At 37.4% G+C, this 16425-nt stretch overlaps 2 protein-coding genes across 4 annotated transcripts; both read left to right on the forward strand.

The window, feature by feature from the left end:
• The first annotated feature begins 220 nt into the window (after positions 1 to 220).
• On the forward strand, positions 221 to 4500 carry pth1b (parathyroid hormone 1b). The gene is made up of 4 exons (XM_031739780.2): positions 221 to 291; positions 3915 to 3980; positions 4093 to 4181; positions 4314 to 4500. Exons 3-4 carry the CDS (start codon positions 4102 to 4104, stop codon positions 4498 to 4500), a joined length of 267 nt encoding a protein of 88 aa, XP_031595640.1. The 5' UTR covers positions 221 to 291; positions 3915 to 3980; positions 4093 to 4101.
• Positions 4501 to 6795: 2295 nt separating this feature from the next.
• Positions 6796 to 15043, forward strand: btbd10b (BTB (POZ) domain containing 10b). 3 transcript variants are annotated; one of them, XM_031739783.2, is made up of 9 exons: positions 6796 to 6900; positions 7501 to 7648; positions 8934 to 9130; positions 9547 to 9862; positions 10003 to 10105; positions 11911 to 12031; positions 12879 to 13076; positions 13162 to 13272; positions 13944 to 15043. In XM_031739783.2, the coding sequence occupies exons 2-9, from the start codon at positions 7548 to 7550 to the stop codon at positions 14273 to 14275; spliced, it is 1479 nt and encodes a 492-aa protein (XP_031595643.1). In that variant the 5' UTR covers positions 6796 to 6900; positions 7501 to 7547; the 3' UTR covers positions 14276 to 15043. The 3 variants fall into 3 exon arrangements, with proteins under 3 accessions (XP_031595643.1, XP_031595642.1, XP_031595644.1); XM_031739782.2 differs by lacking the exon at positions 6796 to 6900 and adding an exon at positions 6972 to 7131; XM_031739784.2 differs by lacking the exon at positions 6796 to 6900 and adding an exon at positions 6972 to 7131 and having other exon boundaries at positions 8937 to 9130.
• The last annotated feature ends 1382 nt before the right edge of the window (positions 15044 to 16425 follow it).

Here is a 16425-nt window from a genome sequence, read left to right on the forward strand (position 1 = left end):
CAGGTGTGAAATGTATGGTTTTCAGGGTTTTTATCGGTTTTCAACGTTATTTTGTTATCGTTTTATCGTTAACTCGGTTTTCCTGGGTCTTTTCACGTGTGTTATGAATAAATCTTCTTTTTTTCGGTACCGGCACTAGTTTTATTTTGTTGTATTCATCCGCGACACCTCATTGCCGGTCCGTGAAAATATTGTCGGGCATAAACCGGTCCGTGGCGCAAAAAAGGTTGGGGACCGCTGCTTTAGATAATTGGTAAACAAGCAATGAAGTGTAAGGCGTGTTTTCACAAGGTAATTGCAGCTGACTACATTAGGGTCATATCTTATTTTGTGGTATTCGTGCTGTTGTTGTTTTTTTCTTTGTTAATATCAGGCTGAAACTTCCTGTTTTCATATTTTTATGACCCCTTTCACTGCTTTCACATATTCTGCATCAAAAACTGTTTTTTCATCTCATACTTAACTACAAACTATAAACTTGGTGATAATACTGATTATCAAAGCTGTTACAGAAATCTCTTCTAATAACATAATTAAAGAGGATTACAGTGGATTTTGACTGAACTGCTGGATCACAGTGACCTCTTGTGGAAGAAATCTAAACTTATAATGAGCAGCTGTGAGGAAACCACTGTTTTCATATTAACTTTCACAACCAAAATAACATTACAGCAACTGAGATCACTATGTCCCGACTGGCATACTGCTTAGATATTAAACAACAACAAATCCAAGACAAAATACTGAATGGTGAAATAATTTTTTACTGTAGGTTAAATTGCACATATAATACCAAGAAATTAAAAAAAAAAAAAAAAAGTACTGTGATTGTTTAGAAGTCGACTCCTCTGAAGCTGCTTTATATAAAGTTCTACTGTTTGGAAACCTCCCAGGTTTGAAAGTATTACTGTGTGAATAACCAGCAGAGCATAAGCAAAACAGAATCATGCATAAATGCCAGATTTCCTCTGGATACATAAAAGTCTTACAAAAACTGGTCACTGAGCCGTATCAGACTCTGCTTTATGTGCCTCTTGTCTTTTGTCCTTTTCTATCTAAATTTCTTTTGATTAATATCTTTTTTAATCAGTTTAATCAGTTATTTTAATTTGGTATTAACATGGCATTACCCTGAATGGTCATGATGTTTCGTGCACAAAGCATAAACTTCTAAACTTTATTTAAATTCAAGCTGAACGCACAGACTTTCCAAAACATGTCCAGCTAGAGTTTGGATTATCATAATCATATACACATGGATATTGTATTTATATTAAATGGAATAATAGTCCAGCCTACTAAAACTGTTTCAAAATATATTGTTATAAGCTAATGTGAAATTTTCTACTGATCATAACTGTGCTGTCTGTGAGAAAAACAGCAATGATAATGATAATAAGAGGAAAAAACTGACCAGTTTGCTGCCAGCCTGATCCAAGTGGGCTCTGTCTTTGTAGGCCATACTGTGTGTTCAGTCAGTTAGGAGATACTGACTACTAATTTGACACCACCACCACCTGTGCTGAGTAGTCAAATGGACATTGCAAAGCTATGTGATAGATTGATGTGAGTGTGGGAATCCACATAAAATGGATCTGACACGACTGGCATATCCCTGCAAACCTGCTTCATGGAGGGAAAAAACATTTGGTTTGGCAAATAAACTGCTGAGCAGCTCCAGAAAGACTTGGATGGACACACATCTGAAAGATTTATTGCAGCATTAGACTCTGCCCACTTCACAGGCTATAAATTGTTATCCAATCGGTATGAATAAAATATGCATTCTATGCATTTGTTTGGCTTCAAAAGCAAAGCTGGGATGATGTCAAGCATCTAAATATATCCTGTTTCGTTACATGATATCGTTGAAAGAGGTGACCTCATTTCATGAAAAAAGTAGGTCCATTTATAGATGTCAGGGAGCGCTTATATGGCCTGGGTGTCCTTCCATACCTTTAAACATACAATATAGAGGCCAGTGAAATGAATCTGCCCTCTGCTAGGTCTATCAAAAATCAATATACTCCGCGCACTGGCTTGTGTTATTTTAATTAATTGTATGTCCTTCTTAAATATCACTAACTGCTACCTGAACTCAGAGTATGACGAATATAGCCTTTTAAAATTCAATGAAAGTTTGTTAGGACCCAAAATGTTAGGCCTATTTACGGCCAACACGGCTAAATATACTGTAGTTCAAAGAGATGAGTCATTTTATGTATGTTGCTTTCTTTGTCACATGGGGGTGACCCAAGTTAATGATTTGCATGCAATTCTTCCCATCAATCCCTGTCATGTCTTCTTGCACCCTGGCAGCATACCATAACTTAGATGGCTCACATTGTGACCACATGAAGTAATGAGGGAAGCTTGGTTGAGTATACTACACATGTGCAAAAAATCTAGCCCAGTTGAAAGCACAGGTGGTTCTTAGTGCTGTTTTACAGCATGCTGCAGAGAGCTCACAGAGATGTATATGGCAAAACATGTACTTGAGCCAGGTATGCTGGCCTGTTGTAAATTTACTTTTTAATTTCTATCAGTTTTGCCTCTAGTCAGTCTTTGAGACTATGCAATACATCTTACATTTTATAAATTGGGCTGTAGTAATATGTGCTATAATCGCAATTCTGATCATTCTAGTGTAATACAACCAAACTAACCTTCGGCTTTAGAATGTGGCACTATTGCCACATTATACAATTGATGATTAATGCTTTTTGAAGAAAGGAACTCCTTTAAATTGTAAGAAATGCAGCCTATTGCTGCAGAAAATCCTATCATTTAAAAGTTTTCAGAATGGTTAATACACACTGTATAGATTAGATTTTGCTGGAAAGTTAAATGACACAAAGCTATAGGTCCTTTTGCAGCACCTATTCCTTCAGTCATGGCATAGCCATTCCTTTGCCACATTTAGAAAACATCTTTCACGGTTACCTAATGCAGCTTGTGACACCCTGACAAGGTTATCCATAACCCATACCTCACAAAGTGTGATGCTTCATATTTAACAGGATGTTAATTGTATGTTTTTCAAATGTCCGGTCTACTTTGATATCATGAGTAAAGCTTTAGATGCAACCGCTGTAGAAGCTATGCTTCATACAGCAGATTTATACAAGCATCTGCAACAAATTTCTTTCATTAAAGAACATTTTGAGAATTTATAATTCTCAAAAATTTTGATGTTTCTGCTCACAGACAGAAGACATACATTTTACTGATGTGTTTGTTTCTCACATAAAATGTAAAACAAAATCAGTGATTTTATACCCTTGATGAAGATGAAATTATGTGATCTCCCAAGCTGATGCAAGCTACTTTTACATGTTCTACTGCTACTAGCAAGTCATAAAAGCACAGAAGAAATAGATCTGTATGAATTCAGTCAATCTGCACTTCTTGTTTGCGGCCTGATGCAGTTGCACCTTTCTGCAAACTTTAGAGCTTGCATGAGATGAACCATAAAATAAGTTGCACTGCTAATAAATTAAGCTTGACAGTCATTGCCATTTTAGAGAGTATATGTTTTCACTGCAGTCCTGCTGCATGAGGCATGTACAGTTAGAGATATACTAACCAATAAAGAGATTTGCTCGCTAAAGTGTATGCACACAGCCTGCATGTCATAACAAAAATGATTCGGGATGAAGGGTGAAAATGGAGCATGTTCAAAACCAGTGTGACAAGCAGGCCCCTTTACAGAGGTGTTGAAAGATGTGTTAGTAGTGAATTGTGGTGGAGGTGGTGTCATGCAGATGCCTGTTCGCATTGATGCATTGGAAAAGTGACATCAACATCAACAGTGAAAATGGCTCATTGATGACCAGGGGAGGGCTACACTGTATATAAAGGAGAGCGCCTTCCTAACACGAAAGACTGATCAACAAGTTTGACTTCTTTCCCAGACGGATAGAGTCCTGTAACTACCAGCTCTGCCGCACTTTTTCGTGGATACAAGGACACCAGACCTGGTAAGAATGACCAATGAATATGTCTTTAATTAGATGGCTGTAATATACGTATATATTTTTGAAAATATATGTAGAAAATACTTTGTCTAACTAATAGTTTAATTTGCTTCAGTTAATCAACATGTTTTCACTGAGGTTCTTGGAAATGTTGGTTCTGGTAATCCTCCTCTGGAGCTTCCACACAGAGGCTAAACCACTGAGGTAAACTCTTAAACTTTCTACAGTGAGAAATCATGTTGGGAATGAAAATTAATAATGCACAATTAGCTTAAATAATTAACTTATCCTGTAATTCTTCCTGTAGTTGACTGTGTGTGTTTTCTGTTTGTGCAGAAAGAGGACTATCAGTGAGGTGCAGCTTATGCACAATGTTCGAGAACACAAACAAGTAGGAGAAAGACAAGATTGGCTTCAGGAAAAGTTGAAGGGAATTATTGTGGCCAGCTCTAAACCACAACATGGAAAAGCAAGAACTATAAAAAATCTTTTTCAATATGATGTTTTTGGATCAAAAATCTAGAAAAGTTGTAAAAAAAAAATGTGCAAATTCAAGTGATTTAATGTTCAGTATATCTTATCAAACAAAATCCCCATGCATTATTTAAGTATCTGACTATTTTTCTAAGAGTAATTTTAAATGTTTTTGTCTTATTATTCTTAACTTATTTTCAAATTTTGTCAGATTATTTATTTATTTATCTATGCTTTTATTATGTTTTTTATTTAATTTTTTAATTCTTTTTTTTTCTTGTTTGATAAATGTTCTCCTCATTTTTCCCCTTTTCTTTACATTCTGTTTTAATGTCATATCAGTAGGATTACAAGTACTACAGTCAATATCTCAGGCCGTCTGGAGAAGAAAAGGTTTTAAAATGTCCTCTTACTCTCCCTCACCATAAACATCGCTATTTACAAATGTTGTTTACTGCATATTGTAAAGGACCAATAAGATGGCTAGTCTTACATTTCTTGTGTGTGCTTCTTCACATGTGCATCATATGTATGCCTTTATGTAATGACTTTCAGGAGTTATACTGTATGTTTTTCTCAAAGTCAGTCCTCTTATAGTCACTAACATGATCTCCTGAGGACTGAGTCAGATTTTCTGCTGGTGATTTTTACCCCTGCTTTAACTTTCTACAACAAATTTCTCTAAAGTGCCCTACAGTGCCTCTCTGATCTCTCTTTAAACTGCTGTACTTCACTCTTACTGTCAGGTATTGATCACTTTTACTGTGTAACTTTGTGAGATGTAACCTATACGACGACTCAACCTACATGCCTTTTGTGTCAACAATTTCTGGATTGTGTTCGCTAGCTTGTCTTTACATAGATTACATACATGGCTTTACATACAATACATTGCACATTTTTTTTTACATATTCTTGGCACAGCAATAACTTAATGTTCTTTAAAATTTGCAAAGATTTGTAATATATCTGTCAGATTACAGAATCGATTGATGTTTTGAGTGGCCATACACAAAAATTATTCTAGAAATACTTGATAAAAAGTCATAAGACAAGATCATCAATTTTCAGTCCTAAAGATTAGAATTCAGCTGATGTCTAGTCCCACTGATATGATTAATAATATAGTAGTAAATCACTTTAACTTTTTTGAAGGTGAATTTACTGACTGATAGTGATATTGCCAGTTTTATGGCTGCACACACTGCATCATATGATCATATTCAGAGGTTTTCAGCCTTGTATACTGTGTGTGTATATATATTGTTGGCAAATCATAACAGGCTGTTTGACTTGTGTCAAATAAAGGCAAAGCAGAGAGATGCTATGATCGATAGATAAGACATATATTTTGTTCGGCTGTTGTGCTGCTCTGTCCTCCAATCATGTCCTAAAGAGTTGATCTGGCTCACTGACAATCCACTACTATAACTATTATCTATATATTAATATTTTGGCTTTTTTAAAGTGTCTTCTGCAAAGATTTGTTAGTGTGGGGTGTTTTTCTAATCCACTTAGAGGCATTTAAGTTAACTGGACAAAGCACCACTATGATATGAGACTACCTACAACTTAACCTAATTTTGTTATCTATTTAACATTGTTTGTGTTTATTGCCTAACTGTAGACTGAACTGAGACCTGGTTAGATTAATCAGCACTTTGTGTTTACTTCTAGTTTTAATGCAGCTTTAATATTTTTACATTATATTTATATTATATTTATATTCTGCAGTTTTACCTCAAACTGTGCACAATGGAATATGGAAGCTTGTTTCCACCCCTAAAAAACCTGAATAAATACAAATAATTGAAAACAAAAACTGTCAGGCAGAGCAAAGTTGAAAGTAAGTTATTACCTCAAAATTTCAAGTTATTTCTGGGGTGGTAAAAATTATGTATTATGTAATTCAAAATTTCGAGATACTAACTTGAAATTTTGACTTATGGATAGAAAAAAAATCATTAGTTGAAGGAAAAAACTTCCATAGTAGACCAACACCTTATATCAGCTCAGTGCTGAGAGGGAACTGCTGATTATACGATCTAAAATAGTGCTATATTCATTATGTAATACATTAATTAAAATATGCATATGGGTGTTTTAATTATAAGTGTAATTATATTCTTCAATATCTGTTGTTAGTTATCCACATAAGCTGAGTTACATGTACATGAGAACATTTATTTTTATTTTTTATTTATTTAGTACCTTATTTCACGTTTCCTTTTCATTTCCTTTTCTCCCTGGTTCATTTTGTCTTCTTATCCTTACAAATATCGGTACTAGTATCTTCACATTTTTGAATTTTTTTTTTTTTTTTCTTGAATAAAGGAAGCTTAAAAAAGCACTCGCCCACGCAACATATCGCGACACTTGAGGGATTCAGTCATCTTTCTATTCACTTTTTGGAAGAAAAAGAAAAACTTCTGTCACCTACTGAAAACAGGTCGGTCACCTTTAGTACATTTAATTTTTCAACTCTGTAACCTTTGAGACACGTTTAATGTGATCGGCGAGCGTGCCAACAACTTTAAAATGTAGTTTTGAGTGCGTCAGCACGTCGAGCCGTTAACGGTCGTCACGTCGCACGTCAGCTGGGTGAGTGTTTTGAAAGGAGATGACTGGTTAGCTGGAGAGCAAGTGGGATTATACTGCAGCGGAAACCGTAGCCAGCTAGGTAGCTGTTTTTCTGTATACTTTCCTGTATCTCTCGGTATCAAATCATGTCTGTGGACACCCTTGGAGCATGTTTACCAGCCATTCTGCCGTCTCGCAATTTTGTTCTAACATTGTTGTAATGTAGCGCTGCTAATGCTAGTTAGCTAGCTAACTAGCTAGCTATGCTAAAATAGCAAACTCGTCTCACAGCAACGTCGACAACGTTTAATTTGATAACAGCGATAAGCATGGCAATCAATCTTTGTTCAACTCAAGCTTGGCTTCACAACCTAGCTTTTTTGTTAACCGACATCAGCTACCTGTGGGTTTTACACGAGGCTGACCAGGGAATTAAACTGACTTGTTGATTTCGCCATTTGTCGAACAGATTATGAACAGTGAAAGATCCAGACCGGGCTACCCCCTGTCCGGGTGATGGCAACTCGTCTGCCGTCATATGACAGCAACTCCAGTGATACAGAAAACTGGGAACGCAAAACAGCGAGCCGACCACGCAAACTCTGCAGGCATTCAAGGTGAGCCAGGTGAAAATATATGGAGTTGTAAAGTTCACACCAACGTCACATACGCCCTGTTGTAGGGACATCACAGTAGAAAGTATCGGTTGCCTTGTGTGTATCTTTAGCATCGTTCCTGCTTTGTGTCAACTCATAGGCGTAACCCCTATGAATGTAGATTTGGCCTAACACTTCCCTGTAACTCAATGATTGCGTGATACTGGAGAGAAGTGTTAATCCACTAAGATTTTTATTTTTTTGAAAATCAAGTAATATAGCTGATAGTTTCTGACAGTATTTAAGGTTTTCAGTATCTGGAAATGTGATGGAGTTGATTTCCCATGGGTTTGAGATTGCCCAAAGGCACAAAGTCAAACTAACTTATCGTTTATCTTTCACATACTTATCTGTGGTGTTAAGTGAATATTTACTGAAGTATAACGTTTTTGTGACGACCACATGGAGCTCTGTGTGGCCTGGTACTACAACCTTTCCTTACTTTCTTGTTAACTAATCTGCTAGCCTTGTTTTTATCTGCTTTATAATTTAGTCTCCTACCTTTTGAAGTCATGTTTCCTGTAGCTTTATATGCATGTAGTTATGACGGTGACTCGGTATTACCTAGCTTAATACATGCCTATGAATTTCTTGGTTATTTCTGGACGTTTGGTGAACAAAATGTAATTTAAGCACATTTAAACAGTAGTTTAAAAACATTTCAACACTGGCCTAGGGATTTTCCATTGTTGGAAGGCCAACATTTTTCTCTGACAAACATTTTTGGTATGCAGGAAAGCTCTGCAAGTGTATGCTCAGCCCCAGGCTTGAGATGTATCTGTAAATAGTTAGAAGGTTAGACAAAACTTTTCTTTTTTCTTCTGTTTAGGTTAGCTCTGTTGTGTCTTTTTCCCCTTTGAGTTTTAATCTACTTTCATTCATAAATGCTCATACTGTTTATTTAGATCATTAAAGCAGCATGTCAAAACTCTGATTTGATTTTATGTCAGATTAAACATCAAAGGTGAAAGTATCTATATTTAACTGCAATACAGAATGTGTGCCTTGTCAGTGTTTTATTAAAGCAGAATCTGGTTGGTCTGGTTGTTAGTTTTAAAAGTCTTTATGCAAGCTTTTTGCTGCTACTACAATTGTTTGTAGGGCAAATGACCTAAGGAAAAAGCTGTGACAGCCATGTTGAGTGTAATGTGTTCCACGTTGTGCGTCATAAAACTATGAAATACCAATATCCTCTGGCCTTGAGAGAGGGAGGAGGTGCATTACACATGCTTTTGTGTTTCAAAAGCAGCAGCCAAGACCGGACGTCTCGAGTGAAGGAAGAACATAGGAAGATGAGCTTACATGGTGCCAGCGGGGGCTGTGATCGCTCACGTGACCGCCGCCGCTCCAGCGATCGCTCCAGGGACTCCTCGCATGAGAGAGAAGGCCAGCTGACCCCTTGCATTCGCAACGTCACATCACCCACCCGCCAACACAACAGTGGTGAGTGTGCGTGGAAAGAATAGACGGCTTATATGGGTGTCATGTTAGAGTTCTGCAGCTTTTGGCAAGCTCTGTTAAACAGCTGACCACATTTATCAACTTACAGCTCAGACATGGTTTAGGTCTCCTGCTTTTGGCTGTGAGCAGATCAAGGCAATGCAATGCTTATCCACCTGTTTGTATTTAGACCAAGACGGAGGAGTTTGACTGGCAAGATGACAAATGTTATGAGTAGGACCTTCTGTAGTGTCCTACTTGTGTGTGTATATACAATATGTATATTGCAAAGAAACAAAAAACTTTCACAAATCTTAGCTGTTAACTAAAAACTAATCACCTTTTTTTTCTATCTGGACTTTGATCTGTGATTTGGACATTAAACCAAAGATGATTTCTCCATGCCTGCCCACGTCTAGATCGTGATCGAGATGGCGGCTCGTCATCGAGGCCCAGTAGTCCGCGGCCTCAGAGAGTCTCACCCAGCGGTTCCAGCAGCAGTGGGGTGGTGAGCAGTCGCAACAGTAGCTTGTCCAGCACCGAAGGCACTTTCAAAAGCTTGGCAGCTGGAGAAATGGTTTTTGTCTATGAGAATTCTAAGGAAGGAGGAGCAGGTGGCACAGTTGGAAACCGAAATATTCGGACCTCAGAGAGAGTCACTCTGATTGTTGACAACACACGCTTTGTAGTGGATCCTTCCATCTTCACTGCACAGCCCAATACCATGTTGGGCAGGTAAAGTATATTTCAATCCTCGTTATCCTGTGTCTTTAGTCATCATAGCTATAACTGAAACTTAAATAAAAATGAAATATTCACACATGTAATTATAGATCTGTGAGTTGGGGGAATAAACCAAAGTTTCTTTTGCACAGAATGTTTGGATCTGGAAGAGAACATAATTTCACACGGCCCAACGAGAAAGGGGAGTACGAAGTGGCTGAGGGGATTAGCTCAACAGTTTTCAGAGCAATTCTGGTTAGTTTCTCTTTTACATTTTCCTTGTATGCATAAATACTTGTGAGGTAAATGTTGAATACACACTTATGCTCAATGATTTTATCTGTGTTGTATTATTATTAAAAGATAAATAAGCCATTGTGGGATCATTTTAGCTCACCGGGTAGAGCAGGCAACCCAAAAAATCTGCCCTGAGGCCATCTACTTCCCCTGGTCTTTCTCATCTTCTCTTTACTGTCAAATCACAATGGAGGCTTAAAAAGCTCTGAAAATGTATCATAAATAAAATGACACAATCAAGTCAATAAAAATCTACTTCTATGCTCTTTTGGCCAAACCTAAATATTTTACATAGGGCTATAAAGTCAGTTCTTAACAGACTGCCTTTACTGCTTTTGTATAAGATGTAACACCAATCTCTGGTGTCACAATTTTTAAATATATCAGCATTTGCTCTTTAATGCTTCCACAGCAGAACGTAGAAGTGGAATTGTGAATACAACTCCCACTGGGATGTGTTCTTCCAATCTTTGTGGGACATGTAACACCTTCCTTACCTGGATCCCTCTGTGTGTGTGTGTGTGTGTGTGTGTGTGTGTGTGTGTGTGTGTGTGTGTGTGTGTGTGTGTGTGTGTGTGTGTGTGTGTGTGTGTGTGTGTGTGTGTGTGTGTGTGTGTGTGTGTGTGTGTGTGTGTGTGTGTGTGTGTGTGTGTGTCTGAGCCCCGTCTGCTGTGAAAGTCTATCCAAATTCAGTGCGGCCAGAAATGACACAAAACAAATGTGCAGTTATTAGTGTTGAATATTGTTTTTGTTTTTGTTTTTCCTACATTGATTTTGAATAGTTACTTGTGATTTTTTTTTTTTTTTTTTTTTTTTTTTTTTTTAATTATTTGAGCTGTATGATCAGGGTGTTGAATTAATACAGCCCCTCACCCCATCATCATGACTATTACTATAGAATATTTAAATGAATATTGAATTACTAGTATAGCAGTGTTTTTGAAAAATACATATAATGCCTGAAATTTAGAGTAGTGTACTGGTTCCTCTGGTTTACCATCAAGCAGTAGTATAAACAGTACATCATAATACAGATGGTACTGAATTAAAAATAGTTTTAAATAAAAAAAACAAAAAAAAAAAACATTTCAGGTAGAATATATAGCTTTACTCAACATGGGCTGTTTTGTACTGTCTACATTACATCTAATTAGTGACTGATTGCTCATGTTGAAACTCTTAAGTAGATATATGTTGGAAAATTTAATTTACTTTGCGATATGGTGAGCAAGTAGTACGCAGTTTACTGAGAAAGCTGCAGTTGGTGAGTTCTAAGAAATGTACGATTAGATTAGGCTGCATTTTTGTTGTCTGATTCATCTAAAATGCACCAGAAACCAACCCTGCAGAAAACACTGCAGCAACTATAGCACAGTGTGTACCTGCTACAGCCCATTCAGGTATATGAAGTGTATATGAGGCTGGAATGACAAAGCAAATCTGACCGATCTGAATCTGAGCTTTAATTCACAGTTTGACATTTGCACGGTGGTATATGCTGCATCTAATTTCCTGCCAAACTGCATGTTTCCTTTGGCCTACTAAAAACCCACCTCGTAACAGTTTAACGGACTCAGTAATGGAAGACTCCTTTAACATGTAAAACTCTGAATCTGCTGTTAGAAAGCAAACTGAGATCCTGTTACCGGGTTCAGTTTTATCAAAAGGGTTTATTTGATTTTGTTTGTAATTGTATGATTTAAGTTGATGGATAAATTGTGTTTTTAATGATTTCCTCTTTGTGATTTCTCTCTAATTGGCAGGATTACTACAAATCTGGGATAATCCGTTGTCCTGATGGAATCTCTATCCCCGAGTTACGTGAGGCGTGCGACTATCTATGCATCTCCTTCGACTACAGCACCATCAAATGCAGAGACCTCAGTGAGTAGTTCCTCTGGGACACTGAAGCTGTCGGTGTTGCATTAACAGTAGCAGTGCTGAGTATCATTGATCAGGTAGACAGCTCACACTTTGTCACTTTGCAAGGCTTAACAAGATTGCAGCTAATTGATCATAATCACCAACCTGTGAGGATTTCAGATTTTTGACTTTAAAAAAAATACAGCTTTTAAGAACTAGCAATTTTCCCTGTAATGTGTGCCCAAAAAGGAGCACACGTAGGATTTTTTCTAAGTCAATAATTAACCAGAATTACCTGCTATTTTCTTGTTTGTTTTTTCTTTTAGAGTTTTAGCCTATAATGAATGAAAAACCAAATTTCTCAAATCCATATAGCCCTTATTCATGTGAAAGTGAGTTCAGGGCCACAACTTGTTGTATATCATGTATGACATTTCGTCTTCTTTCCTCCTCGACTTTTTGGGGTAAATATGTCTACAAATTTGATTCACAGTCATGCATGAGTGGCGGCTTTAAGGCTTTTTGGTGCACTGCAACACAATAGTACCTGAAACTGTGATGGTTGCGAGACTGGACAGACTTTTTCTTCATCAACATTGAAAAATTTGTGGCAGTACTTTGCTGAAATGGAGGCAAAGAAATGGCTGTTGTTTGTTTACCTGTAAATTATTTGTTTGAACGTAACACTACAAGGTAGTAAGCCTAACCTGAAAGGAACCTTTTAACCAGGAATTCAGTTTTTATGAAGGCACCTCTGAAATGGCTCTGTGTGTTTCAACCTGGGGTTGCTTGCTTACCTTTGAGCACTTTATAAAGTATATGCTTATGATGGAAATTTTGAATTTAAATTCTTACTCTTTGTTAACAGGTGCCCTGATGCATGAGCTGTCCAATGATGGAGCTCGGCATCAATTTGAGTTTTACCTCGAGGAAATGGTTCTGCCTCTGATGGTGGCCAGCGCCCAGAGCGGAGAGAGGGAATGTCACATTGTAGTCCTTACCGATGATGATGTGGTTGACTGGGATGAAGAATATCCACCACAAATGGGGGAGGAGTATTCACAGAGTGAGTACCCACTAATTCAGAGCATAGGCACACGTCTCGGAGCACAGACACACAATAAACCACCTTGTTTGTTTTTTCCTTGTAGTTATTTACAGCACAAAACTGTACAGATTCTTCAAGTATATCGAAAACCGAGACGTTGCCAAATCAGTTTTAAAAGAGCGGGGACTGAAGAAAATAAGGCTGGGCATTGAAGGTGAGCTGAATTTTTCAGTATTAAATATTGATGTCCTCTCTTTTTTTCTTTTTTCTATTCTCATGAGTGGGAGAGAGATGTCTGATGTCTGACCTATATGAACAGTACAGGATATAACGACTCACTGCATACTGCAGATGTATTTATTATTACAGATTTGTTTGGCAGCAAGCAAATTAATGCATAAAATAGCTATCAACAGATGCCTGTTTGCAATCTGGATGTTACTAAAGTCAGAATCAAATGAATCAACTGTGGTCGGTGTGAGACAAAATATGTATATTTTATTTAATAAAATGCTAGAATGGTTTTGTACCCAAACTGTTTTGTTCACTCAATTTAACATTACCCAAGTTAATATGCAGTTGGAGTGCAGTATTAGGTTCACATACCAGATGTAGACAGTAGACATGCTGCTACCTGAATGTTTTTGTATGCTGTTCATTTTGTATGCTGTGACTGAAAAGACACGCCTAAAGTGGGAAGTCGATCAAACTAGAATAAGGTCATTTAGAGCCCAGCACTTGGTAATGCATTGATTCCTTTTAAACAAGTGGTCAGTCACATCACGGTCAGGGTGAGCCCCTTGCTTCTGGTGTTTTCTTTTTTGTATTCTGTGTTAACAAAAGTTAGGATGAACTGAGCCACTAGTGTTGTCGTCTCTCTGACAGGTTACCCTACCTATAAAGAGAAAGTCAAGAAAAGACCAGGAGGTCGTCCAGAGGTCATTTACAACTACGTCCAGAGGCCCTTCATCCGCATGTCCTGGGAAAAGGAGGAGGGTAAAAGCCGCCATGTTGATTTCCAGTGCGTTAAGTCCAAGTCGATCACCAACCTAGCAGCAGCAGCAGCTGACATCCCCCAAGATCAGCTGGTGGTGATGCACCCTGGCCCCCAAGTGGATGAACTGGATATCCTGCCTAATCACCCACCTAGTGGGAACCACTACAGCAACAACTACAGCAATGAGCCTGATCCTGATGCACCTTCACCTGCTGTCTGAGGACAACTTGGTCCTCTTTCAATGCCTCTGCCCCTCTCCTACTCTTCTAGTCCTACTCCCAGCATGCTGCAGCATGGAGCGCTAGGGGCACCATAACCATATTGCCTTGACACCTCCTTTGCAGCCTTAGAGCCTCAAGAACCTGGATGACTGTAGGAAAAGAAACACGAGGAACATAAGACTGGTGAAAAGAACATTTCACTATTGTTTTCATTTTGGGGTTTTTGTTTTTGTTTTGTTTTTTACTTGACCAAAGGAAGGAATCTATTTTTGTTTGGGGAAAAAAAAATCTTTAAAAAAATATTATTAGCATTATTATTTACAATATTATTGTACCTTAATTTGATGGTTTTGACTGAGCACTCTTGTGGTGTCACTGTTTTTTCACAGGTTTTATTTCACTGATATCTTAGATTTTGATTCTCTCGGGTGGCCTAACTGCTAAATGGCTTTGATTGGGAAGGATACACAACTAGCTAAGGAGAGATTACATCTTTCTGGTCATGGAGAAAATCTGTTCTCACCACTTAGTCTCATGATCTCCAGTTGAACTCCTCTCAGATGTCTTTGATTCTTGTCATGGGATATGTAGTCATTGGCTGGATCTGATATGTGATGTTTTGCTCCTCCTGCAGCCAAGATATTAAGCAGAACACAGGCTGTTGTGGTCAGAATCTTTTATGTGCAAAGCTTGAAATTGTTGTTTAAAAATAAAACAAAATCATGAAATAAAGATGAACATTTAAAAAAAATATATATATATAATAATATGTTGTATATTGCATGCCTTATTGTAAAAGCCTAACAGGACCCAGGAGATGTTGCCCTCCAGAGGTAAGACTGACCAGATTTGGTTAAATGCTAATAACCATTAAGAAGAAACATTTCTGCTCTGTACAATTGGGTCTGAAACACTAAAAATAAATTCAGATTAATAATATTAATTTTTGTAATTATTAATTAATTAAATTTTTTTCAGCTATTTTGATTAAACCACTGATGATTCCAAATTACATTCAATGTGATACCAGACTGGTAACAGCAAACTGAACCATATTTAAAAAGCTTGAAGGGCTAAATATAATTTTTGTACTCTTACTTAAAAAATAAAATGATCTTTCTTCACACTGATTTTTTTTACTGCAGTTCATATACATATAAATTTTCCTATTTCATTTCTTCATGAGTAGAAATGATAGCAAATAGAACCTGGTAAGCTCTTTAAAAGGAACCCCGACTATTATGACAAGTTCCTCTAAATATGTTACAAATTATCTCCACTACATAAAAACATACTTGAGAATAACTACATTTTTTTGTTGTTATTCATTAAATCTTTGTTGTTTAAAACTATTTTGGATCCGTGGGAGCGGCCATGTTTTTTCGCACACAATGCATTCTGGGATGATGTAGCAGGGGAGATGCAGCAAATTGACCCGGAACTTATACTTATCCTAGAAGTGGTTGTGTCGGAAAATCCCAGAAGATGAGCAGCTTCTGAAGTAGTCACTTAAATAACTCTTATTCTGATGCGGTGACCCTAATAAAGTGGCTCATACTATGTATATAGAAATATATAATAAATAACATAAGTCTTTCTGTGCCTAATAAAATAACGCAATATAAAGTATAACCACAGGAACTGCAAGCAGAGAGAGAATTTCCTATAACAGCCTGGTAATTATCAGCTGAAAAGAGCCGTTTTTACTTACCTGAGTATTGAGAGTAGAGACAATGAAAGATACAATGTTCTCCACCTCTTTGCTCCAGTGATTCATAAAACACAACCAGTAGCTTCTCGGTGTGATGAATGGCCCATGTTTTATTTTTAACTTGTAGCACTTTGTATTGATCTTTTCTTTCATTTGGAGCACTTAGAGCAGAGGGGGACAAGGACAGGTAACCGATGAACTATCAGCAATAAAGATGAACTACAGCACCGTTTTCAGCCACTGCTCCATTCTATTTTCAGAAATTCAACAAAGCAGATCTGTCTACAGAATGTATGCACAGGAAGAGCCGATCGTGTAGTTGGGACAGTCTATTATGTTGTAGATATGTGCAACAATCAGGATTTCGGTAAGATGCATAACTTGCCTGTGGCATTCTGTTCATAAAAGAGTTCATAAAATAAACCCCAGCAGTTTTTT

The sequence above is a fragment of the Oreochromis aureus genome, linkage group 1 (assembly GCF_013358895.1).
Source record: "Oreochromis aureus strain Israel breed Guangdong linkage group 1, ZZ_aureus, whole genome shotgun sequence".
Taxonomy (NCBI): Eukaryota; Metazoa; Chordata; class Actinopteri; order Cichliformes; family Cichlidae; genus Oreochromis; species Oreochromis aureus.

Coding starts and splice junctions, on each gene's coding strand:
- pth1b (XM_031739780.2), top strand. CDS start 4,102: ATGTTTTCACTGAGGTTCTTGGAAATGTTGGTTCTGGTAATCCTCCTC. Junction 4,182..4,313: donor ACAGAGGCTAAACCACTGAG/GTAAACTCTTAA, acceptor CTGTTTGTGCAG/AAAGAGGACTATCAGTGAGG.
- btbd10b (XM_031739783.2), top strand. CDS start 7,548: ATGGCAACTCGTCTGCCGTCATATGACAGCAACTCCAGTGATACAGAA. Junction 9,863..10,002: donor CCCAATACCATGTTGGGCAG/GTAAAGTATATT, acceptor TCTTTTGCACAG/AATGTTTGGATCTGGAAGAG. Junction 13,273..13,943: donor AATAAGGCTGGGCATTGAAG/GTGAGCTGAATT, acceptor TCTCTCTGACAG/GTTACCCTACCTATAAAGAG.